At 43.3% G+C, this 27,726-nt stretch overlaps 1 protein-coding gene across 3 annotated transcripts in view; it reads right to left on the bottom strand.

The window, feature by feature from the left end:
• Loxhd1 (lipoxygenase homology PLAT domains 1) overlaps positions 1-27,726 on the bottom strand; it is a 128,346-nt gene that overhangs the window by 52,450 nt on the left and 48,170 nt on the right. For 2 of the 3 annotated variants that reach the window (XM_090353573.1, XM_090353574.1), the window contains exons 13-20: positions 24,832-24,986; positions 22,768-22,928; positions 18,528-18,604; positions 15,745-15,941; positions 11,459-11,651; positions 3,976-4,136; positions 1,461-1,935; positions 891-1,045 (exon numbers count right to left, since the gene is read on the bottom strand). In XM_090353573.1, coding sequence (XP_090209699.1) covers positions 891-1,045; positions 1,461-1,935; positions 3,976-4,136; positions 11,459-11,651; positions 15,745-15,941; positions 18,528-18,604; positions 22,768-22,928; positions 24,832-24,986 — 1,574 coding nt within the window. The remainder of the gene's footprint in view (positions 1-890; positions 1,046-1,460; positions 1,936-3,975; positions 4,137-11,458; positions 11,652-15,744; positions 15,942-18,527; positions 18,605-22,767; positions 22,929-24,831; positions 24,987-27,726) is intronic. The other variant, XM_090353575.1, reaches the window with a different exon arrangement.

The following is a 27,726-nucleotide window of genomic DNA, read 5'->3' as shown; positions in this document are numbered from 1 at the left end:
ATGACTGCACTATTTTCCAATATGCAAACCATAATCAAATTTCCTCAGTATGTAAATAGAATTGCTATAGCATTCAAGGAGAGCACTTAAACCCAGAAACAAGCTCAGATCATCAAGCTGTGATTAGGAGGGCTGAAAAGTAATGATTGCAAAGAAATTAAGCAAGGAGTATTTTAATGGGTTTTGCTTACTATTTTCTTTCCTCAGTTGTTGAGTGAACCTGATGTGGGGGTGAGGCAGAAATAGGAAGGGTAGAAGAAAGGGCAGGGAGTCTGTAAAACTTCCAAGTATAAAAATGACAGCTTAATTTCTTCATGCTTTTCCTTCTAAGTGTTAAATCTGAAGGTTTAGAAGGTGTGCTCACTGCTTCCAGTGTCCCAGTGCCTCAGGGAACAGTGAAAGATTCCCAGCCTGATGTTCAAGGTCACGATCACACGCGCTTCTCTGCGAAGTACTAGTTTGTACCAGCCACAGCACAGTAAGGAGATGCTCTGTCCTCACGCTGACCTCCCATTTTCTCACCTCTACCTCTTCACTCACTGTCCTGTGTATGTCTACCCAAGAGCTATCTGCCAGGGTTCAGTCCTCCCCGGTTCCATTTTACAGAGAGTCTTTCTCCACAAACTTCTGCCCAGTCCACTCAGCCCCTGATACTCTGCCCTGGCTGTTTCTGAGGATCCACGTTGGGCTCCACATGGAGGAGACCATCTAAATTCTTTTGTTCCTCCATAGGAGGCACTGGTGATTACACAAGAGGCCCTGTCATCAAACTTGAGCAGACTGAATGAAGTAGACAGGTTTCTGGATAGGATTACGATGGGAACCACCACACTTCATGTCTGAGTCACTTCCTCCCATCCACCTAAGTGTCCAGAAAGCCCTCACTTTACCTGTCCCTGCTCAAACTTGTTGGCTTTGTCTGACTTCTTCAGGGGCCGCTCTCCTGTGTCTCCATACTCTTCACCATAGATGGTCAGGTAGACGTTAGCATCAGTGCCGGCCTTAGGTACATTCCCTGTGATCACTTGGACTTCGTAAGTATTAGCTGGAGACAGAGAAGTGCAACACTGAGGATATCTGAGCTCTGAGGTGGACCTGGGCCCAGCCTCTCAGATCCAGGCTAATTCTGTGAGCAAAAAGAACCTACAGGTAGGTCTACACCAGCCTGGAATCACCCTTTCTCCCACCTTCACCGTAAAACCAAGAGCAGCCTTGGACCTCAGCAATGTCTCCCACCATTACCCCCCACATTTGGTTATATTAAGCACCACCAAAAGCCTTTGCTTCTTCCTGAGAACCTTGGGACAAGGGCACTGCTTGGCCCAAACAGAATGGTTAGTAGTGGCTTTCCAGATGCAGGTTAGGAGAGCTATCGAGGCACCATGATGGGTTCCAACCTATTTGCTCCATATGAGAGAGGCAGCCTTCCCTCCCACTCCCAATCCCCTCTTAAGGCTTACGCTCAGGACCCGACTGGCCCGATGGTGTCAACTCCACGACAAGTTCGTTGTCCTCCTTGCCCCGGGCCAGCCAACGATGAGCTTCAAACTTGTACTGTTCAATTACTGCCTGCATCCCAGGTCCATACTCTTCCTCCTCCTCCTCATCTTCAGTCTCCTCCTCCTCTTCCTCCTCTTCAGAGGACGATTCCTCTGATGAGGACTCCTCCTCCCCACTCTCATCCTCCTCATCACTGCCTTTCTTTTTCTTCTTTTTCTTCCTCTGCAGCTTGGCCTTCAGACGCTCCTTCTTGAGCAGCTGCCGCAGCTTATCTTTCTCTTTCTTCTTCCTGGCCTCCTCCTCTGGTGTGAGGTCCTCCTCCCGCACTACCAGGTGCCGCAGCCACACCGTGTCCACGAACCAGCTGGGCCCGAAGCCCTCACCAGTGTGGCCCAGTCGGATCTTGTAGATCGCACCCACATCTGCTGCCTCCAGCTGTGCAAAGGGCAGGGCAGTGGCTGGGGTGGCTCCCTGCCTTCCCTGGGGAGCCAAGAACTGGCCATGGTGCTGAACTGCAGCTGGAGATGCCCACACCCACATTCCGAAGCCTCTGAGGCTCTCCCGCTCCCTCTCCCACCATATCCAGACTGGCTCCTCCAGCCTGACTCCAACCCCACCCACACTTCTTTCATCCTCTACTCAGTTGTGGCCATGTCAGTCTCCTATTTCTATCTATCAAACACACACACACACACACACACACACACACACACACACACACACACACACACATTATTTTTACCAGTCCTATTTCTATCTTTGCGAAGGCTGTTTCTTTGCCCTGGTCTGCCTTTATTTCCACCTTTCTCCTAACTGAAGTCGAATCACTATGCTTTATTATGACTTTTTCTTTTAAAAAATCTTGGTGCCTTTCTGTGTTCTCTTTCAGTAATAGATTCAGCATTAAGCAGATAGAACTTTTGTAGTAAGCTTTAAAAAAAATTAGCCCACATCCTCAGGCCCCAGGTCCCTCCCTCCCAAGCACACAGCCTGATTGTGTTTTTCCTGCAATCTGAGAGCTCAGAGGGTATTCACAACCTAGCTCTAATCCTGGCCACCTGTCTTCTGGAGTTGTGAATTGCCTAAGGGCAAAGACCTTCATTTTGTGTTTCTCCCCCCTGGGCATAGTGGGCACTGGCTGGCTGGACATGTAGATGGATTCTGCCTCAGTCTGAGAGGCCTGAGTCTTCCTTCTCAGGAAGGACCTCACTTGAGCTGAGGACTGTCCTTGCAGACCTTGGAAGGAGGCTCACACAGCATCCTTGATATTCAGTCTTCTCATGGACACCTTAATACTGGTGAGCCTCTGTTTGTGGTGTTTGAACCTTCCTGCAACCCAGTCTCACCAGTTATCCCCTTTTAGTGCCAGGGGAAACTGAGGTGTAGGCAGTCCATAGTTACTCAGGTATTCTACGATTTGATTCCAGGCCTAGGTGAAAGCACAGGTCTCTTAACCAGGATATTCTCTTCATGAATCCACAATGTGGTCAAACAAACACCTCTGTGAGAAAATTAACAGCCAAGATGGAGCCCAGAGGTAAGGGGGAGTGGAATTCATCCTTCTCAGCTACTTAAGAGGATGTAGGAGCTCGGTCTGTTAACTCATATCTTCAACTTATTCACTCTCCCATAGCCTCCCTGTGAGCATTCTATGAATACATACTGCATGCCTCTTGTGCACACACATATCTGCTGATGCACATGTGCATTCACAAGCATGTTCTCATGTCCAACATGAGACTCAAGGGACTAACCCTTCACCTTGCATCCTTGCTTCCTGTGGACAACATGCCCAGATTTGCATCTTTTCCCCTTATAGGTTTGCAAACATGGAAGAGAAGAGAACTAGAACACTTACAACACAGCATGAAGCTCCACCATGGCTCAAGGCATTGCCTAAAAAGCATGACCCTGTCACCAAGCTTGGGAATCAGAGGCCCCGTTCTGGGGAGTACATAAGGCACTTGGCCCTGCTACCATCTTGGTCAAATGAGAACCACCCATTCCAGTGGTTCCCAGAATTAGCAGTATGTTTGTATTTTTGGTAGAGCTTTTTGAAAGAAAGATATCCAAGCCTGAGGACTTAATCATTTTAATAAAGATCCCCAGTGAACTTCCAATAGGAGGTGATTTGAACATGAGGCACAGATAAAAACCCTGGGTCTAGCCCTATCCTTTCATTTCAATCTCAAGTCTGGGGAGAGAAGCTACTTTTCAAGTCCACAAAGTAGAACTCAGCCAAGCATCCAGGTATTCTCTCCCTAAGTTCACCGTGCTTAGTTGCCCCTAAGAAGCCCCCCTCTAGGATGCCAAGGGAGTCCTGACATAATCTGTCCTCCAGATGATGTCTCCCCACAGCTGGGGAGATATGTACCCCATTCTTGAGTAGGCATTAGCTGAGGAAATACAATCATACAAGGCAACACAGTGATGTCCGCATTTCTGTGGGCACCCAATTGTCTCCTCAACACATACCTGGAAGATATCCTTGGATGCCCGATCAAAAACTTTGGAACGGCTGGAGAGGAACAGCACTTCAGTCTTGCCTTCCTCACCATAGATCTGCATGAAGACTCGGGAAGTAGTGCCAGCACCACCTATATCCCCGGTCCAAATCTCCACCTCGTAATGAACCACTGGGCAGGCACACAGGGGAAAAATGGGACGTTCAGTAATAATAACAATGAACAATAAAACAAGCCCTCTCAAACCTGTTCCACATGCCTGGTACCTCATAGGCACCATTTTATCAAACATTCTTCCTAATATCATAAGTAAGTAACATTATTCCCATTTCATAGCTGGACAAATGGGAAACTGAGTAAGTGGTGAAAATGAGAAGTCTAAGCTATCAGACTCCAGTGTCCAGTCACTTGTGTCCTCAGGTATCAGGAATGAAGGTGACTCAGTTTGTCAGTTAATGTACCCTTCTGTCTTCCTACTAGCTAAACTTTGAATGATCTCTTCAAAACTCATGTTGAAACTTGCCATTGCAGGAAGTGAGGCCTTGAATAGTTTCCATGAGGCCTCCATCCTTGTGAGTGGGAATCATATGAGTTTCTTTACCTTCTTCGTTCTTATCTTTATACTTCTGTTATTTTCTTACGAAGGGTGAAGGCCCTCACCTGATACTGGGCTTTCTGATCTACAAAGCTGTGAGCCAAGATATTTCTGCTCTTTATTTAATCCAGTCTATAATATTCTAGTATAGCAGTCAAAGAGGAAAACCAACCAAACAGACAAAAGAACTAAGACAGACACTGTAGAGAAGAAGGGAACAAAACATAAGTTCACAGTGCCTGGAATGTGGCCTCATGGTAAAGTATTTGCCTAGCATGCATGAAGCCCTTGGTTCAATTCCTCAGTACCATATATGTAGAAAAAGCCAGAAGTGGAAAAAAAAAAGTCATTTACCCAACCATCCAGAAACAAGGACATACTAAATCCACTAGCACAACAATGTGCATTGCAGCACTATTCACCATAGCAAAGATATGGAACCAACCTAGATGTCCCTCAGTTGATGAGTGGATCAACAAGTTGTGGTATTTGTACACAATGGAATTCTATGCTTCTGTCAGAAAGAACGACATCGCCCCATTTGTTAGGAAATGGAAAGACTTAGAAAAAAATCATATTAAGTGAAGTAAGCCAGACTCAAGGGAACTTAGGCTCAATGGTTTCCCTCATCCGTCATAATCAGTAGAAACCTTGGGCTCTACTAGCAGAGATCTGCAATAGAGCAAAATCTTGATACATAAGGCCACATAGTATGAAGCTAATTGAAAGGACCTCCAGGATATTGAAACAAAAGCCATATAATGAATGATTGTTGTCCTTAATGTAGTATGTTGTCTCTCATCTCCTTTGCTGTCCCTTGGTTATCTCATATTGTTATAGTATCTCACTTTGTTATCTGATATATTGAATTTATTTGTATTTGGATATTTGAAATTTGATAGGGAAGGGGGGAAAACCAAGACGGGTGTGGGGTGTGGGGGGGGAGGGAAATGGGTACCAAGACATGTGAAAGGGTATCAATGTATGTGAATTAATGCACCTTCTATCTGGCAAATATCGTGTAACCCTTTTACTAATTACAATAAAAAATAAAGAAAAAAAAGAAAAAGCCAGAAGTGGTGCTGTAGCTCAAGTAATAGGGAGCTAGCCTCAAGAAAGCCCAAGTATAGTGCCCAGGCCCTGAGTTCAAGCCCCAGGACTGGCAAAAAAGATCTGTTCACTTATTTGGCTTCTTTTCAGTAAAGGAAAAGGGGTTGGAATGATAGTGCTCATTTAAATATAGGCACCTTTCAGAACATACCAACAAATGCATGACACAATACGGGACTACTTATCAAGATGTTAAGAGGACAAACACGAGTTATAGGTATGTGCCCGTAGAAGGCACTTCTCAACGAAGTGCAAGGTGTCTCCCAGAAGAACTGTGGCATCTGTCCACATGACTGTTAAAACACTTCTCCTCCTGGCAAACCTATTAGATAATACTATGATTTCTTTTCCAATACGAGGATCTTCCAATGTGAGAAACTGAGGATTGAAAATGAGAGGACTAGCTGACAACCTGAAGATGCTGAACTACAAAAACTGGGCTCAGCTAAGAGCAAAGCTTGAATAGTACATGGATGACAGGAGCTTGGGTGACAGCAGTGATCCTGCCTTCTGTCAGTACTCAGCACAACAGGCAGTCAGGGTTCTATAAAATGAGGCAGGAGAATAAGGAATCTTTGGAAAATAAGAATGAGCTACTGGGAACTAAAATAGGACAGCCTAAAGGCAATAGCCTAAAGTCAAGAATATGTCCTAAAAGAAGAAAGGAAATCCCCTAAGAATAAAAGATGAATGAGGAGCAGGCACGATGTCAAACCAAACATCAGCTACTTGAGAGGCAGTATTAGGAGGATTGTGGTCCAAAGCTGGCCTGGGAAATAATTACAAGACCCTACCTAAAACAAATGAACTCGTAAATACTGCAAAATCAAGACTGAGTGTTCTACCAAGTGATAGGAACACTTGCCTAGCAAACCTAAGTCCAAACCTCTGTACTGCAAGAGAGAAGAGAGTGAGAAAGACAGAAAGAGAAAGAGAGAGAAAAGGAGAAAGAAAAAGAGAAGAGAAAGAAGGGAGAGGAGAAAAAGTGGAGGGACAGGAGGAGGAAGAAGAGAAGATGGAGAAGGGGGGAGGACAGCAGGAATTAAAAAAAAACCCAGAAATGTCTCTGAACTGAAGAGTCCATGAGTTTCCAGGATGGAGGCATCACAAAATTCAACGTGTCTGGGACAATGATGGGGTCTAGCAAGCTTTTAGAAAAAAAAATAAAGCTTGGTATTGAAATTCCTCCTGCGCTGTTCTTTCTGCTAAGAAGTGTTTTTGCTAAACGGGATCTTTTATTATTCCATGTGAAATTTTGGATTGCCTCTTCTATTTCTTTAAAAAATGACATTGGAATATTGATGGGTATTGCGTTGAATTTGTAGATAGCCCTTGGCAAGATTGTCATTTTCATGATGTTGATTCTTCCAATCCAGGAGCATGGGAGGTTTTTCCATTTCCTCAGTTCTGCTTTAATTTACTTTTTCAGAGTTTTAAAGTTTTCATCAAAAAGGTCCTTTACATTCTTAGTTAAGATAATTCCTAGGTACTTTATTTTCTTTGGGGCTATTGCAAAAGGAGTTGCTTTCCTGATTATTGCCTCGTTCCTCTCACTGTTGGCATAGAGGAAGGCAGTTGATTTTTGAGGATTAATTTTATATCCTGCTACCTTTCCAAAGTTTTGAATCAGCTCAAGGAGCTTGGGAGAGGTGTCTATAGGGTTCTTTAAATACAGAATCATGTCATCTGCAAAGAGGGAGAATTTCACTTCCTCTTTCCCTATTTGGGTCCCCTTTATGCTTCCTTCTTGCCTTATTGCTCTGGCTAGGAATTCTAATACTATGTTAAAGAGGAGTGGAGAGTGTGGGCATCCTTGTCTCATTCCTGATTTTAGAGGGAATGGCTTCAGCTTTTTGCCATTAAGTATAATACTAGCTGTGGGTTTGTCATACACAGCCTTTTTTATACTGGGCAATGTTCCATGGATTCCTAGTTTCTCCAGAGCTTTTAGCATAAAGGGGTGTTGGATCTTGTCAAATGCCTTTTCTGCATCTATTGAGACAATCATGTGATTTTTATCTTTACTCCTGTTGATGTGTTGAATTATATTAATTGATTTGTGTATGTTGAACCAGCTTTGCCTCCCTGTGATTAATCCTGTTTGATCACAGTGTATGATTTTTTTTGATGAGTCTATAGACGGTTGGCCAGTATTTTGTTGAGAAGTTTTGCATCAATATTCATCAAAGAAATTGGTCTATAGTTCTCTTTCTTTGATGAATCTCTGTCTGGTTTGGGGATGAGGGTTATACTGGCTTCATAGAATGAGTTTGGCAAATAGCCTTCGTTTTCAATTTCGTTGAAGAGCTTGAGGAATATTGGTGTGAGCTGTGCTTTGAAGACCTTGTAGAATTCAGCTGTGAATCCATCTAGCCCTGGGCTTTTCTTAGGTGGAGGGTCTCTTATTGCAATTTTTATTTCAGAGCTTGAAATAGGCCTGTTTAGTTGGGTTAGGTCTTCTTGGTTCAGTGTGGATATATTAATATTGGCTAGAAATTCATCCATTTAAAAGATGAGCCAAAGACTTAAAGAGAGTCTTCTCTGAAGAAGAAATAAAAATGGCCTATAGACACATGAAGAAATGCTTGATATCTCTGGTCATAAAAGAAATGCAAATCAAAACAACTCTTAAGATTCCACCTCACTCCAGTTAGAATGGCCAGGATCAAAAAATCTAATAACAACAGATGCTGGAGGGGATGTAGCCAGGAGGGATCACTACTACACTGTTGGTGGGAGTGCAAACTCGTTCAACCACTATGGAAAGCAGTATGGCAGTTCCTCAATAGACTAAATATAGAGCTCCCCTATGACCCAGCAATTCCACTACTTGGCATTTACCCAACCATCCAGAAACAAGGGCATACTAAATCCACTAGCACAGTGATGTTCATTGCAGCACTATTTACCATAGCAAAGATATGGAACCAACACAGATGCCCCTCAGTTGATGAGTGGATCAACAAGTTGTGGTATTTATATACAATGGAATTCTATGCTGCTGTCAGAAAGAATGACATCACCCCATTTGTAAGGAAATGGAAAATCTTAGAAAAAAAATCATATTAAATGAAGTAAGCCAGACTCAAAGGAACATAGTCTCAATGGTTTTCCTCATTTGTCATAATCAGTAGAAACCTTGGCCGCTCCTAGCAGAGATTTGCAATAGAGCAAAACCTAGATACATAAGGCCATACAGTATGATGCTAAATGAAAGGGCCTCTAGAATATAAAAACAAAAGCCATATAATGAGTGATTGTTGCCCTTAATGTACTATGTTATCTCTCATCTCTTTTGCTGTCCCTTGGTTATCTCATATTGTTATAGTATTTCACTTTGTTATCTGATATATTGGATAAATGCGTATTTGGTTATTTTAAATTGGATAGGGAAGGGGGGGAAATAAGATGAGGGGTAGGGGGGAGGGAAATGGGGACCAAGACATGAGAAAGGGTATCAATGTTTGTGAAGTAGTGCACCTTCTATATGGTGAATATAATGTAACCCTTCTATTAATTACAATAAAAATATATGAAAAAAGAAAGCAAGCATGTAAGAAAATACAAATACTAAAACAAGACTTTTTAAATATTTTGGTAATTTAACTCCAATAAAGACAATTTTATTGGGCCGGGAGTTTCGCCTAGTGGTTAAAGTGCTTGCCTAGCACGCATGAAGACCCGGGTTCGATTCCTTGGTACCACATACATAGAAAAAAGCCAGAAGTGGTGCTGAGGCTCAAGGGGTAGAGCTCTAGCCTTGAGAAAGTCCAAGGACAGTGCTCAGACCCTGAGCTCAAGCCCAGGACTGGCAAAAAAAAAAAGACAATTTTATTAATTTAAAAAAAATAAAAAAGATGAAAAACAGAATATCACTGAATTTCTCAAGTGTAATATAAAGGAGTAATAAATCTTATTCTGCAAAATAATTCTTTTCTAAATTCCAATGAAAGTGAAAATTCAGAATCTGAGAACAATCCCAACTATGGATTGATTGTGAGATTTAATGAAAGACACTTGCAGACTGACAGGTCCTGGTTTTCCTCAATGTACCTTCACAGGAGTCTGCTAGTGAAAGATGTATTGATTAAAAAGAGGAAGCCACAGGGTCCAAAAAAAATGAGAACAAAGAAAGGAAAAATTTAAAAGATGGTAAGGATGGCAGTTGCATAATAGCCTAAAGCAGGGATAGAGGGCTCCAGAACGGTACCTTGAATGGAATAGAAGGAAGATAAACATCAGGATGCCCACTGAGTCAGAACATATGGGAAGAACTTCTATTCCTCCAGAGTTTTCTCAAGATAAGATTGAGCCATGTACTAAATTACATCAACCCCTTCCAATTCTTTCCCCCAGGGCCTCAGAATATAACTTTATTTAGAGATGAGATTATAAAGAGGTGATTGAGTTTAAATACAACTTTTAGTGTGGGCTATAATCCAATGTGACTCCTTTAAGAAGAGGAAATTCAGACCCACAGAGAGACACCAGGAGTGGTGTGATTGTGAGAAGAGCATAATACAGCAAGGAGGTGACCATCTGCAGCCCAGAGAACTTTGTTGTGACGGTAGCCATTGCAGACTAACAGGCAATAACGGCTACAGAGGAAACAACACAGATTTAAAGGTGATGGTGTATAAAATGACATGTAAATATCATACAGCAGGTGACTCAGCAGTGAGTAATTTTACAGAGTCTTAAGAATGTAAAGACTGAATACTGAAGACTGGAAAGAGATGTGTATATACGTACACATGTGTGTGCACTAGATACACTAAATCTTTTTTCTTATAAAAGGATATCAGTGGATGATGCCTAATGTTGAAAGATCAACAAATGGAGAAGCATACATAGTATTAAAGAGTGATGAGAAAGAGTATCTGAGGAATGAGCTAAAGTTATTAAAGTCGTTACCTCTGAATAATAATGGGAATGGACAGGGGAAAAAGAAAGGGAAGAGAACTATTTTTTTATCTTATTATTTTGTTGATTGTGGAGCTTGAACTCAGGGCCTGGCACTGTCTCTGAGCTCTTTTGCTCAAGGCTAGTTCTCTACTACTTTGAGCCACAGCTCCACTTCTAGTTTTTGAGATAAGAGTGTCACAGGGACTTTTCTGCTTGGGCTGCCTTTGAACCATGATCGTCAGATCCAAACCTCCTAAGTAGGTTTATAAGCACGAACCACTGGTGCCTGGCTCTTAATTTTTATCTTTATCTTGAACTACTGCTTATTTATGCTCTTGACTAATGCTTGAATCATTCAAGAGACTTTGTAGCATAGGGAGATAAAATGCACCAGGAAAAGACTAGAGGAATCCTAGCCAGAGAGGGGAGAGTTTGGCCTAGGGTTACTTGGACTCCTATGGAAAGATCAGTGAGCAGCTACTCTCAGGATAGATGTTGACATACAGAGATGAGGCAGGGGCATTCCCCTGCTGGGCTGTTGACCCAATGTCTTCCTCATCCTCTAAGTCAAAACTCTCTAGCCCACTAGGGTTTACGGCACGTATCACATGCCCTAAATCATGGGGGGCAGCTCCCACTGACTCTCAGCATCTCAGAAAAGTAAGCTCCTCCACACACATCAGCCCTGAACACTGCCTCTTTTTCTTCTGGCCTCTCCTTTAGCATTAGATTTTATGTCTCCCTAGTGGAACAGGTAGCCCATTATCAACACCCAGCATCCCTCTCTCCCGCTATCTGTAGATAAGACCCATATACCCCAGTGTCCCTTCTCCTCCCCCCACAGGAAAATAATGCTGAAGGTCCCACCCGGCCTCCTCCATACATTTCTGGATCTCCACGACCTCACTCGGATACAGCTCCACCTCCAGGCGCCCATCAGCCTGGTTCTTGTCAAGCCAGCGGTTGGCAGGAAAGGTGTACTGTTTGCCTTGGCGAGGAACTCGGACCTGGACACTGCCCAGGAACCAACCTGCATGCATGCCTGTGCTATCATGCCCGATCACCAGCCGGTTGATCTGGAAGGAAACCCACATGTGTGCATCTGACTTTCATTGTGGTAACAATATACTTGACTCAAGCAACTTTTGAATGGCAATGGATTTACTTTAGCTCAGTTTCAGAGCTTTCAAATCTATCATGGTGGGCGGGTGGTGGTGATGAAGCAGACTTATTGGATTTATGGTGGACAAAAAGGAAAAGGGAACTCAGGGCAACATACATCTCCCAAGGATCTGTCCCTAGTGAACTAGCTCCTCCCAGCAGGCTCATCCCTACTTTTCAGCACTTCCCATAATGTCTTCTTATTATGAATACATCAGGAGTGATTCAGGCAGAACCCTCAGGATATACTCACTTTCTAAAATTCATGAGCTGGAAACCAAGCCTGCAATTGGTGAATCTGTGGAGGGTATTTTCACATTCAAATTATCACTTCCAGTCAGTGTATGGAATGGTTCAGAAATTTCCAAGCCCCTCCTCCATCTTCCCTGGCACCAGTACAAGCAAGTCCCCTCAACCAGGGCCTCCAGTACACTAGAACAGGGAGGATTTTAGGAGAGACTAGACCATAGGCCTGCTGTGGCCACTTGGCTCTTCTCTCAGGTGGTGGGTCCTCTCTTGGACCCTCTATCCCCTCCTTCCTGTCTCCTGAGACCACTGGACAACTAAATGCAGAGTAGATGTGCTGCTAGCTTTCCAAGCTCCATTAGGTACTTAAAAATGCTGCACAAGAAATCAGATACTCCCATGTCTGACATCACCCTCTAACAGCTGTGTTATTGATTTGGTTTTGTTTTAAACCATACACTACTGTATATGTTTGGGCTTTTTATTTTTGTCATGAGGCTTGAACACACAATCTGGGTACTATCCCTGAACTCTTTTGCTCAAGGCTAGTGCTCTACTACTTTAAGCCACACCACCACTTCTGGTTGTCTGGTGGTTGGTTGGTGGTTAATTGGAAGTAAGAGTCTCACAGATGTTCCCGACTGGGCTGGCTTTAAACTGTAATCCTCAGATTTCAGCCTCCTGAGTAGCCAGGTTTACAGGCATGAGCCATTAGTACCCAGCTTATGTTTGTGCATTTCTTCTTTGCATTCCCATTCTGTAGGTGGAAGAATGTGCAGACAACTTCTCATGGTTCTGTGTTCTTGTGACCAGAAGCTCCTGGCTACAATCAGGGCATATGGCCCATAGCCAGTGTTAGTAAGAATTTCATGAAGCTGAGTAAGCTAGCCCCAGAGAAACATAGTTTGCATGGTTTCCCTAGCCTAGAATGTGCCTATAAATCTACAAGAAAACACACTGGGTGTTTAACTGAAATGTAATAAACTCTATAGAGTTCAAATAGTGTAATTCTTTTAAAAGACTAGCTCAAAGCCAAGCAAAGTAAGTAGCAACAAATGGGCACTTTCAAGAGGGTATGGTGGGGCCAAGGAGAGAGAGATAGAAGAATGAAGGAGGGAAATGGGGAGAATGCAGGCAAAAATTCATTGGATATACACATATACACACTGGATATACACAGAACTGAGAAATATAAGGAAGAGGGTGGGTTGTAGGGGGTGAAGATGTGGAAGTAATGACACAGACCAAGATTCATTATACACATAAAGCACTTAGTTAAATGGCAAAAGCCATTAATACATAACCTAAAATTAAGACAAATAAGGGAAGAGATGGGTTGGGGCTGGGGTGAGAGTGTCGAAAGAGGTGACACTAATCAACACACTGTATTCACAAACTATTTTGGTGAATAGCAACTCTTTTTGTACAACTAATTAAAGATAATAAAAATATTTGTAATGAAAGCATTACATTTGTATTCCATTCCCTGTTGTGAAGGAGGAAATGTGTGTAGGTCAATTAACTTGCTCATGGCAAGTAAGTGGAAATGTTGACCCCAGACCTGGCAGCTGTCGTGGGACTCAGCCCCAAGCTATGGGTTGTAATGCTCACTAAGGAGATTTCAACAGCACATGGGAGCCTCTGGAGCCCATCACCCCCACTACTCCTCTCAGCAGCCTCTTTCAGTTCTGGTGGATGCTATCAGTAAGGAGAACAGCATTTTTCACTCTGCAATTATTGACTCAGCATAAAATATAAATACATTTTGATCAAGAAAAAGCTTGATTGAAGTTCATTAGCTTCAAGGAATGAGTGAGAGACACAAGATTGTTCCCTAGAATGTATGCTGATGGGAGTAGGGAGAACCAGGCTGCCTAAGATAGGGTGGGGGCCCACAGACAAGGAGGGGACAGGGAAGAAGAGGTTACAGACAAAGGCTGTTATAATTACACTTTGCCCCAAGGAACTCCCCCAGAGTAACAGGTATAATACACATCACAGCACTTTTGGAAATGCCTCCAGGGCTCTGGACAAAGGCTTACACCTGTGTTTCTCCAAGAGTCAAGAAAGACTCTCTAGAATTGATGACCCACGGACAAATGGATCAAGAAAATGTGGTATACATATACACAATGGAATTCTACTCATGCACCAGAAAGAATGACATTGTGCCATTTGTATGGAAATGAAAAGACTTGCAATAAATCATATTAAGTGAAGTAAGCCAGACCCAGAGAAACATAAGTTGCATGGTTTCCCTAACTTGTGGAAGCTAGAAAGTGCTTATAAATCTACAAGTAAACACACTGGATGGTTTAAAAAAATGGAATATGATAAATTATACAAGTCTCTAGTCATCCACATAGCAAGAGCAAATGAGGATTTTCTTAGGAGAGGAATGATACCTATGGGTATCTGATTATACAAAATAATATTTATCAAAATGAACTCCAGAAAATGGAGACAAAAGTTTTTTTTCTTTGTTGCTATTTTTGTTTTCTTTTCCTTTTGTCTTGTTTGTTTATCTGTTTGGGGAAAGTAAGGGGGCACAGAAATGGTGGGACAAAGGGTGAACAAATAAATACAGCAGTAGTATTTAGTAGATACTTGAATGGGAATAGCAGGAATGGGATGGAAAAACTGGAACAGAGCAAGGGAAGGGGTGATTTTGTTCAAAGAGATATATACTCTTTATCTGACTTATATAACTGTAACCCCTCTGTACCTTACCTTTATACTAACAATAAAAATGCATGAATACAAATACTAAAAGAAAACCTAAACAACAAAATCTAATTTAAAAGAAGCCTCAACTTGACCAAATCCTACTCTGAGATCTTTCTTGACTATGCATCTGCCTCGGCCTATACATTTGAATAAAATACTAACAATTTCCTACTTCTCAAAGCCACACCCATAAGATCTGAAACCATGTTATCTGAGAAAATTCAAAGCTGTCAGTATTTATACCTGGGAAAAGAGGACTCCAGTCTCCAGGTTTTGGAAGGATAGAAGCTTAACTCTGATAGGCACCAATGAGCAAACTCTGATACATTTTACATGGTCCAATCCCCCCAATCTTTACTGATTCTTGTGAGTTTTTTTTTTACTTCCTGGACTCAGTGGGGCATTTATTCACTCACCTCCTATACTCTCATTCTCCCTCTAAAATCTTTTTATACCTCTAATTCAATGAAAGGTGAGCTTCTTTAATGCTGGCTGTTTTCTTATTTTGCAGTAGTGTATTACTGATTAATCTATCTTATCACTTTATCGGTAAAACATAAAGACGAACAAAGCTTACAGCCGGGCTTCCTGGACCCCTGAGAGATGGAGATTTTCAGGTACCCTCCATAGCACCCCATCTCTTAGCAGTAGTCCAGAAACATAATTCAGATGCCCACTGAAATATAGAAGTGAACAAACTTTCAGCTTCTTTTTTTTCTCTTCTTTGTCTCTCTCCCTTCCCTGTACCTTGTGTCCCTTTCTCCAGTGTCTATGACCCAGGAAGAACTGTTCTGGCCATTTAGGAAAAAATATTGGGGTCAAAGTTACTACAAACACACAAAAGAAGCTGTCAAAGCTCAGACACTTTCCACATATCCTATGCTGCTCCGGCTAGTAACTGGAAGTGACATATCCCAGTAACAACCAAAATGGAGTTTCTTTCCAAATGAGCTCATTCCTATGTACACAAGCATGTGTGTGCCCGTATGTGTAGACACATGTGCGGATGCATACAATCTTAGGAAGGTCACTTACAGTTCCAATGTTCAGGGTCTCAAGAGTAAACTCATCCACCCGACCACGTTCAAAGTAGTCTTTGAGGTTATTATCAGAGACAAGAAGCACTTGCTTGATGGTGTTTGATTTTTCCCCATAGAGCTTGATGTAGACCTTAGAATCTGTGCTGGCCCCAGAGACATCTCCAGTCTTCACGCTGATGTGATAGCGGAAGTCTAAATAGTGCCAGGTAGAGGGAGAAAGCAGCAGGTTAGTGTAGGTTTGGTGATAAGGAGCAGGAAGGGGGGGGGGGGGAGGAGGGGCTGTAGTCACAGAGGACAGAAGCTAGGAGTCAGAACCTGGACTTTGTCACTCTGCCCTCAATTCAGTGGAGCCCCTTCATGTACAAAGTAGAATTCTGATAGGTTCCCTACTGTCTCCATAATGAGTGATTGGGCTGGCAATGAAAACAAATAACAAGTTTCAGAGATCAGCTATCACCTAGTCAAATTCCCCTCTGATAAGTGAGGAAAAATTGAGGCTAAATGTGCTCACACTTTCTAAATAGTATTTTAGCAGATTATACACATGGTATTATTGCTAAGTATTCTAATTATGGCTCTATTAGTAAGGAATGTGAAGTGTGAAAGGTCATATGGTTGACGCCAGTTAAGGAGCCAGGACCCAGGAGTACTGCCCCATGCCTTTGTCCTAGCTGTATGGGAGGCCAAGATAGCAGGGTTAGCATCAGTTGCAGGTTCTGGGTGGAAAACAACAACAATAAATCTTAAGACTGAAAAAATGACCAAACCAAAACGTAGGAGAGTGTGGCTCAAGTGGTAGAGTGACTATCAATGCCTTGAGTTCAAACCCCAGCAGCATAAAAAAAAAAATGAAATCAGTCCAGGAGTTTAGCCTAGTAGTAGAGCACTTGCCTAGTATGCACCAAGACCCGGGTTCGATTCCTCAGTACCACATACACAGAAAAAACTGGAAGTGGTAGTATGGCTCAAGTGGCAGAGCTCTATCCTCGAGAAAGTCCAAGGACAGTGCTCAGGCCCTGAGTTCAAGCCCTAGGACTGGCAAAAAAAAATGAAGTCAATATACTAACAGGGATTTAAAGGCCTCTGTTCTGAATGGGACACCACATCCATGGCACCATTTTTTTTTTCATCTAGCAAAGGTCTTCATTGCCTGTATACAAAGAAAAGACACCCAAGGAAGAGGAAGATCTACTGAAAACATGAGCCAGTATTCCAAGTACTACAGGTTGGTTAGATGTGTGTCTTGGAAAAAGAGAAGGAATCAGAGAGACATACGCTAATGTGTTAATTTTGAGGCCCATCTCTTACTGTTCCCTTAAGGTCTTCCTGCTGTGAAGAAGCATCTAGACAAAGTGCGCAAAGCACACCTTGTCTAGCCTAGGCCAGATCAGCTCTTCCAAGGTCATCTAAGGACAGTTGAAAAGAGGCTTTGGCTTTGCTGCTAAAAAAAAAATGCAGCCAAAAACTGGAACTCTCCCACACAGCAAGTTCTATCTAAAACCTTTTGAAAAGTTCTGACTAGGCAAACAGCAAGGTGGAAGCCTTGTCTACTAGGTGGGGCAGGGGCCTGCAGAGGAGGAAGAAAAGGAATGGTCTAGGAACTAGTCCCAGCTCCATTCAACCACAGGTTTGGGTGTTTGGTGGTGTATGAGAATGCTTCTCTTGCTATAGGTGTGATTACTGCATCTCCTGGGGTCCTTCCGAGTTCTTAAGTTCTGTGATTCTGAGCATAGACACTGGACTCTCTAGTTCTGAAGAAAGACCAGACCATATCTCATCTTCCCTATCAGATTAACAGACAACCTTAGTTCAGACCGAGAACGAAATGGTAAACCTCAAGTGCTAGCATTGATGGGATTCTGTAGATATGTTTCTTTTGAATTTTGTCTTAGGCTCCTGATCAAACCACAGCATATGAAGAAATATCACTAGTAAGGAAAACTATGAGCCTTTCCAGACAGTACTCAGAAATTTTCAAAATCAGACTGGGAATAAGGTTTGGTGGTAGAGTGCTTGCCTTGCCTACCATGCACGAAGCCCCAGTACCACATTAAAACAAAAATCCAGAAGAGGTGTTGTGGCTCAAGTGGTAGAGTGCTAGCTTTGAGCAAAAGAAGCTCAGGGACAGTGGTCAGGCCTTGAGTTCAAGCCCCAGGACTGGCAAAATAAAAAAGAAAGAAAATTTCAAAATCCTCATTTTACAGTCCACCCACACAAGGAATGGTAGGTACCTCTGTGCTTGGCAGCATTAGCTGATGTTATTGTCTGTGTTACTTGTTACTTGTTGACTCACATGCATGCAGGGCCTTACAGTCACAGCCATATAGGTCTGTGCACACAAGCTGAGACACAGGAGAAATTTCTCCCTCCCTCAGGTCTCTCCTCTCCACTTTCTCCATGCTGATTCCATGAAATGAAGTGAAGAGCATGTGTTTGCTCAATTTGACAATTCCTGTGTATCTGACAGAAAGCAATTGTCACACCAAGGCACTGCCACCACCTGGCCATTAGGATGACTCACTCTTTTTTTTGGAGGGGGGTGGGGTATGAGACTTGAACTCTGGGTCTGGGCATTGTCCCTGAGATCCTCAGCTCCAGGCTACTGCCCTACCCCTTGAGCCACAAGCACCACTTCCAGTTTTCTAGTAGTGAATTGGAGATAAGAGTCCCATGGTCTTTAGTGCCCAGGCTGGCTTTGAACCCTGATCCTCTGATCTCAGCCTCCTGAGGAGCTAGGATTACAGGTGTGAGCCACCGTGCCCGGCTGGGATGACTCACTCTTCAGTGTGGCACTGCTGTCACTGGGCAGCAACTCTCGGACCAGCTGCCCATCGTCTTTATCCTTGTCCAGCCACCTGTGGGCAGAGTGTATTAGTTCTTTAAGTGATACAGGAGAATGTCCCAACCATCACACCATTCATCAAGTCTTAGGGAGGCCCAGAGGTTTGACTCAATAAGTGAGAGTGAGTCTACAAGCAGAGTGAGTCTACAAGCAATCGTAGGAATGAGAGTGAGTCTACCAGCAACCGTAGGAAAGCATCCTAACTTGGACGAGGTAAGGAGGACTTCTTGAGCAAGCAATCACTGGCTGAGACTGGGAAGAGGCAAGGAGCTGACTAGAAGGAAGACCATCTCAGAAGGAATAACACATCCTGGGATGGAAGACAAGGAGTCAATGAGAGATCTCTGTGGATGGAATACAGAGAATGAGGGACACAGTGCTGGCAGAGGGGAAAAGGCCATAGGATGTTAGGTTGTCATAGTAAAACACCATCACTATTAAAGAAAAACAACTCAGCTGGGTGCTGGTGGCTCATGCCACCAGATTAGCTATGCAGAAGGCTGAGATCTGAGGACTGAGATTCAGAACCAGCTTCGGCAGGAAACTCTGTGACACTCTTCTCTCCAATAAACTACTCAGAAAAAGCTGGAAGTGGTGCTGTGGCTGAAGTGGGAGCAGGGTTGCCTTAAGCAAAAGAAGTTCAGAGACAACATCCAAGCCCAGAGGAACAGAAAAAAGAATAAGGGGTGGGGGAAAGAGAGAGAGAGAGAGAGAGAGAGAGAGAGAGAGAGAGAGAGAGAGAGAGAGGAGAGAGAGACAGACAGACAGAGAAAGAGAGAGAGAGAAAGAGAGAAGAGAGAGACAGACAGACAGAGACAGAGAGAGAGAGACAGAGACAGACAGACAGACAGACAGACAGACAGACACAGACAGACACAGAGACAAGAGGGAGGGAGGGAGGAAGGGAGGGAGAAAGGGAGGGAGGAAGGGAGGGAGGAAATAAAGACCCATCATCTCTTGTTAGAGCCAGTCATGTTCATGGCATTGTGCCAGGGCTCCAGCTGGAAAAAGACAGAAACCCATACAGTCAGAGGCTTACATATTGCTGGAAAGGACGTGACAAGGTAAATGCATCACTGATCACCAAGATAAAATGGAATTGGACCAAAGTAAGTGCTACGGGTATTTAGTAAAAGGATAAGGACTCATGGTAAGAGGGCTTGAACATGGGTCCTCAAAGATGGATGAGATGTGCCTTCAGGAAAAAATAGATTTGTGCTCAAGCAAGGCTAGGGTTTGATAGCTGTAACTTTGTGAGCCATGTCCTCATCTTTCTGCTGGTCAGTCCCCAGAGATAAAGACATGTGACCATCTACCTGCAAAGTACCTTTCCTACTGAGTCCAAAAGACTGCTCTAGGCTGGTTTTAATCTGGTGTCAATGGCAGCAGAAATAGTCTCAGTATTTTCCAAGAATGTTGTAGAAACCAAGACATGTGTCCTTTATTAAAGCATCTACCCACCTTAAAATCTTAGTGCTTGCCTTTGGTTTATCCCATCACACTTAAGAGAGGGCATTACTCTCAGGCCACTGAGCCTGTAAAGGAAGCTGAGGCACTGCTTCTTCTCTCACCTCCTGAAAGGGAGCTCCCAAATCAGTACACTTTCCTGCAGCCAGAAAAGCCACTTTGGCTTCCTTATCCCTTCCCCCGCCTTCTCCTCCTCCATCACGCAACCTCACATTCCCATGGGAATTTGCTTTTGGTTGTCTATTAATCAGTAACTAAATTGATTCTTCCTGTTTCTTCGAGGCTATGAATCCCTAACACTGAGATATGAGAACACAGGGTAGAACTCTGAGTATGAACGACAAGGACTTGGGGAACAGGGAACTGCTAGCCAGAGCCCCTTAAATTGACCCACTGGGACCTTCCCATGTCTGTCCTACGGAGGTAACCTAGCATCACCCACAGTGATGGAGAAGGAAGGGATGAGCACTTCAATGTCACCTGCTCATATGCCTGCAGAGAGAGAAGTTGGCAGGCTTGGAAAACCCCATCCTCCCTTCTCTCCTACACTGTCCCATCCTCAGTTTCCACTCCAGTGGTAAAAGGAAACCATGACGTGTTCTGTCGTCTCCACTCTAAATACTTGCAGGATAATAATAGACACTTCCCCCCAAAAAGTCATTTCCTTTCAGCTTCAAATACTCCAGCCTAGTTTCACAGTGCGATGTTGCTAAATAGATAAGTCAGTCTGCTGGTGGCTTCATAACTCTTTCACACACACACACACACACACACACACACACACACACACACACACACACACCACCTGCCATAGCCCAAACTCTTCCTGCTTTGTGCTCCTCATCAGGGGAGTTAAAGTACTGTAACACCTTAGGTGAAGAAAGCAGTGCACAGTCTCAGGCCTTAAGCTGATCATATAGCATACACCTCCCAGGCGCAGCTGCAGGTGAATGTGAACGGCACCTAGACGGCACTGCCCCTCCTCCCTGTTCTCTAGTGTCTCCACCAGTGACCTTGACATCAGTGCAAGTCCAAACAGGCTATATTGGAAAGCCAGTTTGTTACTGTTTTCATTTTCTGTATTTTTTATCTTGAGTATGTTTATTTGTTTGGGGGAAGGCAAGAAGGAGCTCAGAAGTGATGAGAGAAAGGATAAACAAATGTAGCACTGATACTCATCAGACACTGTGTTGAAAATGAACTTGTAGGAAAAGGGGGAAGGGAAAAACCTGGGAGAAAAGGAGGGAAGAAATGACACTGCTCAAAAAGACATTAATGTACCTGACTTGTGTAACTCTAACCCCTCTGTTCAGCATCTTTACAATAACAATTTTTTTAAAGTAGAGAAATTGTATTTCAATTTGCAGTTGAGAAAAGAAAGTGAAAACTAAATAATATCCTTTGAAAATACATTAACAAGGAAGAATGGTGGCTATTCCAATGAAATCATGCCTTTGCTTCACAAGTTTAAGTTAACATGCAATCTTCTTAGTAACCTTTATTTAAATTCAGAAATTGTTGGATTTTATTATGAAAAAGGACTGATGTGTTGGTTCTGAGGCAAGCAGACAAAACAGGGCCTCTTGTTGCCATAGCCACTTATAAGGCCAGACCACCAACCTGACTCTGCTCTAATCTCACTCCCAAGATCCTTCCTAACTCCCCTTCATGATCATGAAAAAGTATGGATAAATGACCTTAAGCCAAAGAGACAGCACATCCCTATCAGAAGGTTGCTTGAGCAAAATAAAAATCCAGGCAACCATGGCTCATGCCTGTAATCCTAGCTATTCAGGAGGCTGGGAGTTAAGGATTGCAATTAGAAACAAGTGTGGGCAGGAAAGCTTGTGAGACTCTTGGGTCCAATTAACCACTCAAAACCCAGAAATGGAGGTGTGGCTTAAGTGACAGTGCACTAGGTTTGAGCAACAAAGCTCAGGGACAGTGCCCAGGCCATGAGCTCAAACCTCAGAACTATCACACACACACACACACACACACACACACACACACACACGCACACACACGCACACACACACACACACACACGCACACACACGCACACACACACACACAATTCCTCTTCATGACACATACACAGTATTGCCCTTGGTTGCCCTTCAGTGAGTTTCTAAGAAGAAAACATTAATTAGGGCCTCATATTTAGGAACTGATTATCATTTTAACAGAATATATTGTGGGAATGAGCATGTACAGTTGGAAAACTGTTATGTAGCCACAATCGGCCACTTCAAACTGTCCATCACATTGCACCTCTTCTGTGAGAGGGACCCTCCCTCTTTCCATCTCAGAAACCAATCCTCAGGGCCATGGTCAGACCAGCTCTCATGCTGTGAGATGTATTCCCACGTTACTCCTCCTTTACTTAGGCTTCAATACACCCATGCTTCTCTCATCAGTCCTGTGCATTTTGCACCATTCTTTGTTTGAGACACCAAAGTCCTGAGATAACACCTCACAATACCACCGATCAGTAAAAGGCAAACAAAGCAAACTAGATGTGCACTGAATGCCCAATGCGGGTGGAGTGTGCAGGTGAGCCTCGGGCCTAAGTGCCATTAACAAGGCACCAACTCCAGCCTCAAATCACTATTTTTCTTTCCTCACTGAGCATAGGGCTGGTTCTTCCTCAAATTTAGGGACTACAACTCAAACCGTAGAAAGTGAACACAGTCAGGAGTCACATACCTGAGACATGGATACTCCACATTGTCACTCTCAGGCTGTCCTTCCTCTCTCACCAGCACCCGCTCCAAGTACCAGCCACTGCCGGAGCCTTTGCCATCATGCCGGACCCTCACCCGCCTCACCTTCCGCATGGTAACTGACTCGATGGTGAACTCATCTGCCTTCAGGGAGGGAAAAACAGCCTTCAGGCACAGTGGCTACTGTGAGACCCAAACACCAAGAGAAGGCACATATCCAAAGGTCAGAAAAGTAGGGGTGGGGCTGGGCTACCGATCTTCCACAGGTACCGAGAGCCTGTGCTCCCCACTCTCAATTCTTCCTGCTGGAACATCACTAAACTCAAGACCCAAACAATTTGTGCCTGTAGGTTTCAGTGAAGCAAGTGACTTTCATATTTATGCATCTATGTCTATATCTATATCTATACCTGTTGGTGGCCTTGTTGGTGAAAATAGTACCTGTTATTGAATTCTGGTCTCCATTAGATGTCATCCCAGGCTTCATTTTTTTTCACACTCCTGAGAATTGAAGCCTTGGTCTTGCACATACTAGGCAAGCACTCAGTAAGGGAAGCAAGCTATGCTCATAATTCTTTCATTTTTCTTTTATTTTCAGACAGAATATTGCCACCATCTTCTTGGAATGGCCTCAAATTCAAGATCTTGCTACATCTACCTATCTCTTGAGTAGCTAGGATTGTATGTATCACAATTCCCAGACCTGTGATCTTCTTTTGAATGGGAGCTTCCTCTAAAGTACAAATATATGAAGACATTATCAGCCATTAGGTAGCATGAATTTACTCCCTGGTTAATCTGCTCTGTTTTTTTTCCCCTATGGAGAATCATTGGTCGTCTTCTAAAACAAGAAAATTGTTTAGGAGGATTGTCTTACTAACTTTGCGGTTTTGCCCACCACTGAGACTGCAAAATATATGGTAGGGACTGGAAGATTTTGAGTCTACATTAATGCAGATGGGCACCTTCAGGGACAAGAACAAAAAGAGAGACTAGAGTAGGAGAAAGGCATAGTGTAGTCTGAAGGCACAGAAGGAAAATAGTAGGAAAGCATAAAGAAAAAGGTGTCTGGGAAGGAAGTATGAAAAGGGATCCCCTCTTCAAATGTGCCTGAGCCAAGCCATAGTGTCCCGTTCAGAGGGTCTTTGCCCATGATCCCAAGAAGCAGGCCAGCTTGGATTGACTCACAGAGAAGTCTCCCTTCATCTTCCAGGGCTCACATTCCACTTCACCAAGGAAGCAGTGGTGAGAGGAAGCAGAGTAAAGACGTCTGCAAATCCCTATCACCTTCAAGCCTCACAGTATTGCAGCAGTGACTCTTTACTGAATACCTACTGTGCACCATGAGCCATATCTGACCCTAGCAGCAGTACTACAACTCTCCCAAGCTATCAGAGCAGCATCCTTTCACTGGAGGCATGAGGAAGTGAATGCTCCCCTTGCACCATTTAGCCACTCAGTGGTTTACTGAAAGGAAAATGAAACACATCTGGTGAGTCTAGCAGCAGGCCCCAGTTCTCCCACATCTGTACTTAACATCTTATCTCCTCTTTCAATAAAAGACATGAATAAGTTGCCTAGTAGAGAATATAAAACTCCCTCAGCCCTTGAGCACTTGCCAAGCTTTTCTCCAGCCTGATTCCTCCAGTGCACAGCTAAGATGCCTGGCACTCCTCCCCTTCTTCCAACCCTGAGATCAGAAAAGTGCTTCTCCTCTCTCCCTTCTTCCTAAAGCTTTGGGAAGGGGAGACCATAACTTCTCTGGGATGTTTCTCGAGCTCTCATGGCATAGTTCAAGGACCATGTAGATATCTCACACGTTAGTGAGTCATGGTGGACCAAAAACTCCTGGTCCAAGTAGACCAGACACTGCTATGCCCCACTAGTGTCTCCTGCAGGAATGTCCAGCCTTCCATTCCTCTCGCCCAGAGAGGGTGATCTGTGCTCTACAAGACCCCAACATCAGCCATCAGCTCTATCATAAAAGTGCAGAGAAGACAGGCGGCAGGCAGGGCAGAGGGAGGGATGGCACGTGGTTGCCACTTACATTGCCTTTCTCAAACAGGTCTGTGTTGTTCCTGCAGTTGTAGAGCAGCCGCTCCCCCGTGTCCCCCACATCACCGTAAAGGCAGAGGTAGACGTTGGCATCAGTCCCTGCACCTTCAAGTTCCCCTGTGCATACAGTCACACGGTACCGGGCCACTGGAAGATGGGACAAAGAAAGGGACACCATTGGCTGACAGCATCTGTTTCCATCTCTAAGCTTTCTGTCCTCCTCTCTTCCAGCTGACCCTTGGCCTGATGATGATCCAAATTCCACTGTGAGAATAGGCTGGCACATCCCAAGACCCTCAGCCTGGACAAGCCAAATGTTCCCACTCACGGCCAATTGTCAGAATCCCATGGTAAACATCTGTAGGAGTTCAGATTCCTTTCAGGAAGAGGGTGACAGGAAATGTGGATAAATGGGGTAAAATTGACTGGAATGCAGTGTAATCAGGTGTGGAGATGGTAAAATCTCCCTCTCTTATACATAAGACTATAAAATTCAGCTTCCTATACCCCACTTTAGGTTCCCTAACTCTAAAATTTCAGAGACAAGCCTCATAAATGTTCATGAAATGAATGTTCATAAGCTCCTTCAGGGGAGATTGTCTCTTACCCTAGTCAGAATGAGCCATCAAGAAAACAAACAACACCAAGTGCTGGCAAGGATGTGGAGAAAAAGGTACACTCAGACACTCTCAATGGAAATGTAACTTTATATAACCACTGTGGAAGTCAGTAAGGAGGATCTTCAAAAAGGGAAAAATAGACCTAACCTATGACTCCACCATACCACTATCAGGCATAAATCTAAAGGAGGATAGGTTAAAATGCAATAAAGACACCTGCATATCTGTTTGTTGTGGTACTATTAACAATAGTTCATTGAAGGTGCCCAACAACAGATGGATAGAAAAAGAAAACATTATATATATACTTACTATGGAATATTACATAGCCATAAGAAAAAATTAAATTAAATTATTTGCAGGAAAATGGATGCATATCAGAGAACATCACATTGAAGAGGACAAGCTCAAGATATTACATGTTTTCACTCATATGTGGAAGCGAGATCTAAAAGACTTACATATTCATAGACATGTACATATATGTCCATTTACATATCTTTATTAGGCAAACACAAAACATGAGTCTAAGTAAGGAGGAGATGGGAAAAAGAATAGTAGGGGGTGAAGAATTTTCAAATATATTTTGAAAGGATGGATACCATCTAAAGAGATGATTTGCAACTATGAAAATTACACAAGGAAAACTATCGACATTATTTTGGGACTAGGGAAGGAGGGGAGGGAAAAGTGCTAAGATGAGATGAGGTTGATCAGGGCACACTATAAATATGTGGAAATGTAGCAATGAGATCCCCCTCTAATGAAAACTAACTAATGCAAGCTTGCAAACATTTCAATCAAAAGGGAGAGTCTGGTGGTCATCGCTCAGGGATGGGATGGCTCTGCCTCCAGCAAAGTTACTCGATGTCAAGAATAACGAAGCAATACATCCACAAGAGCAAACTTAAGATGTATTATTCTCACAGTGAAGAGTCCTCACAAGAGCTTGGTAGGCCTTCAAGAAAGTTCAATGATGGTCTAAGCAGCAGGAAGATGGATAGTGAGTAAGTGGAGAGATTGAAATGAGGGCTCCCGTGTTTCAATCACTTATGTGATTTGAAATTCTAGCAGTGCCAAAGGATGGGGGATCCAGACTTTCTTACCAGCTTGTGATAGGAGGCAGAAAGGGAAAGAGGACTGACGTGGTTTGAAAGCTGTCAGTAGTCAAATAATTAAGAAGAAACTCAACTCTTTATTACACAGAGATTGTATTGCTTAATGGGGTGAATTATCTGACAAATGAATTACATCTGAAGAACGTTGTTTTTTTAATGGACTCTATTCATTAGTAGTCCATCAAAAAATGAATATAAAGTATATTAGGAATGAGACAAATCACCAAGGAGTTTAATTCCGTGCACAAATTATTTCTTCAGTATGACATTTAGAGATAGTGACAGTTAACATTAAAAAAATCTACCATTTAAAATGTGAATGGCCAAAAGCACCTGTTGGAGGAAAACATGGAGGCCTCCTTGAACTGAGCTGGCAAAGGCCAGCACTCGAACCATGAGTTGAAGCTGAAAAAACAAACTCTCCTGCTCCCTAACACTGTCTACTCACTGGGAGACAATTAAACTATCCCTGCCTTCTTTAATTAATTCTTTTTGAAAGTTCAGTCCTACAGGTACTCCATCTTTAGCCTTTGTAGAAAGAAGTTGACTCTGTGTGCTAGTCTCAATGATATGGGGGTGGAGACAGGAAGAAGAGAATGAACAGCACTGACCAACATAGAAACTCACCAGTAGAAAGGAGGCACAAAGGGGAAGTCAAATACACTTCACTGCAAATTGTGATGAAGATGGAGGTCAGTCCTATTCTCTTGCTGTCACTGTTGGGAAATTCCCAGAAGCCAAATGATGACTGTATTCAGAAATGCCTGGCAGTGCTAAGGTCCGCTCAGTTAGAGGCCTCACAGATCCTTTCCTTGTTAGGAGCCCCTCTAGGCCTCACAGACAGTAAGACCCTAAGCGCTGGCCAGAAGTCTGTGGACAATTAAAAATCACTATGTTGTTACATAGCAGCAGTGAAAGACTTCAAACAGATGAGTAAGTACCAGAGCCTCTTGGGATTTAATTTCAAAATTATAGCTCAGTCTCATTAACGATAGGCACTGCTGTTTGACACTCCAGTCCGTTTAGGGCCTCTTGCCCACTCATCAGTGGTATGTAATCACAGTGAAGAACACAGATCTCTTTTGTTTAACTATCTCCAGTAGCTCATGAAGGAAAGGCAAGGTACAAAACTAATTATGAGCTCATCTA

Source organism: Megascapheus bottae, chromosome 19 (genome assembly GCF_031878675.1).
Source record: "Megascapheus bottae isolate mThoBot1 chromosome 19, mThoBot2.hap1, whole genome shotgun sequence".
Classification (NCBI taxonomy): Eukaryota; Metazoa; Chordata; class Mammalia; order Rodentia; family Geomyidae; genus Megascapheus; species Megascapheus bottae.
Note: the sequence above shows the minus strand (reverse complement) of the source record. Positions and strands in the feature narration are given on the sequence as shown.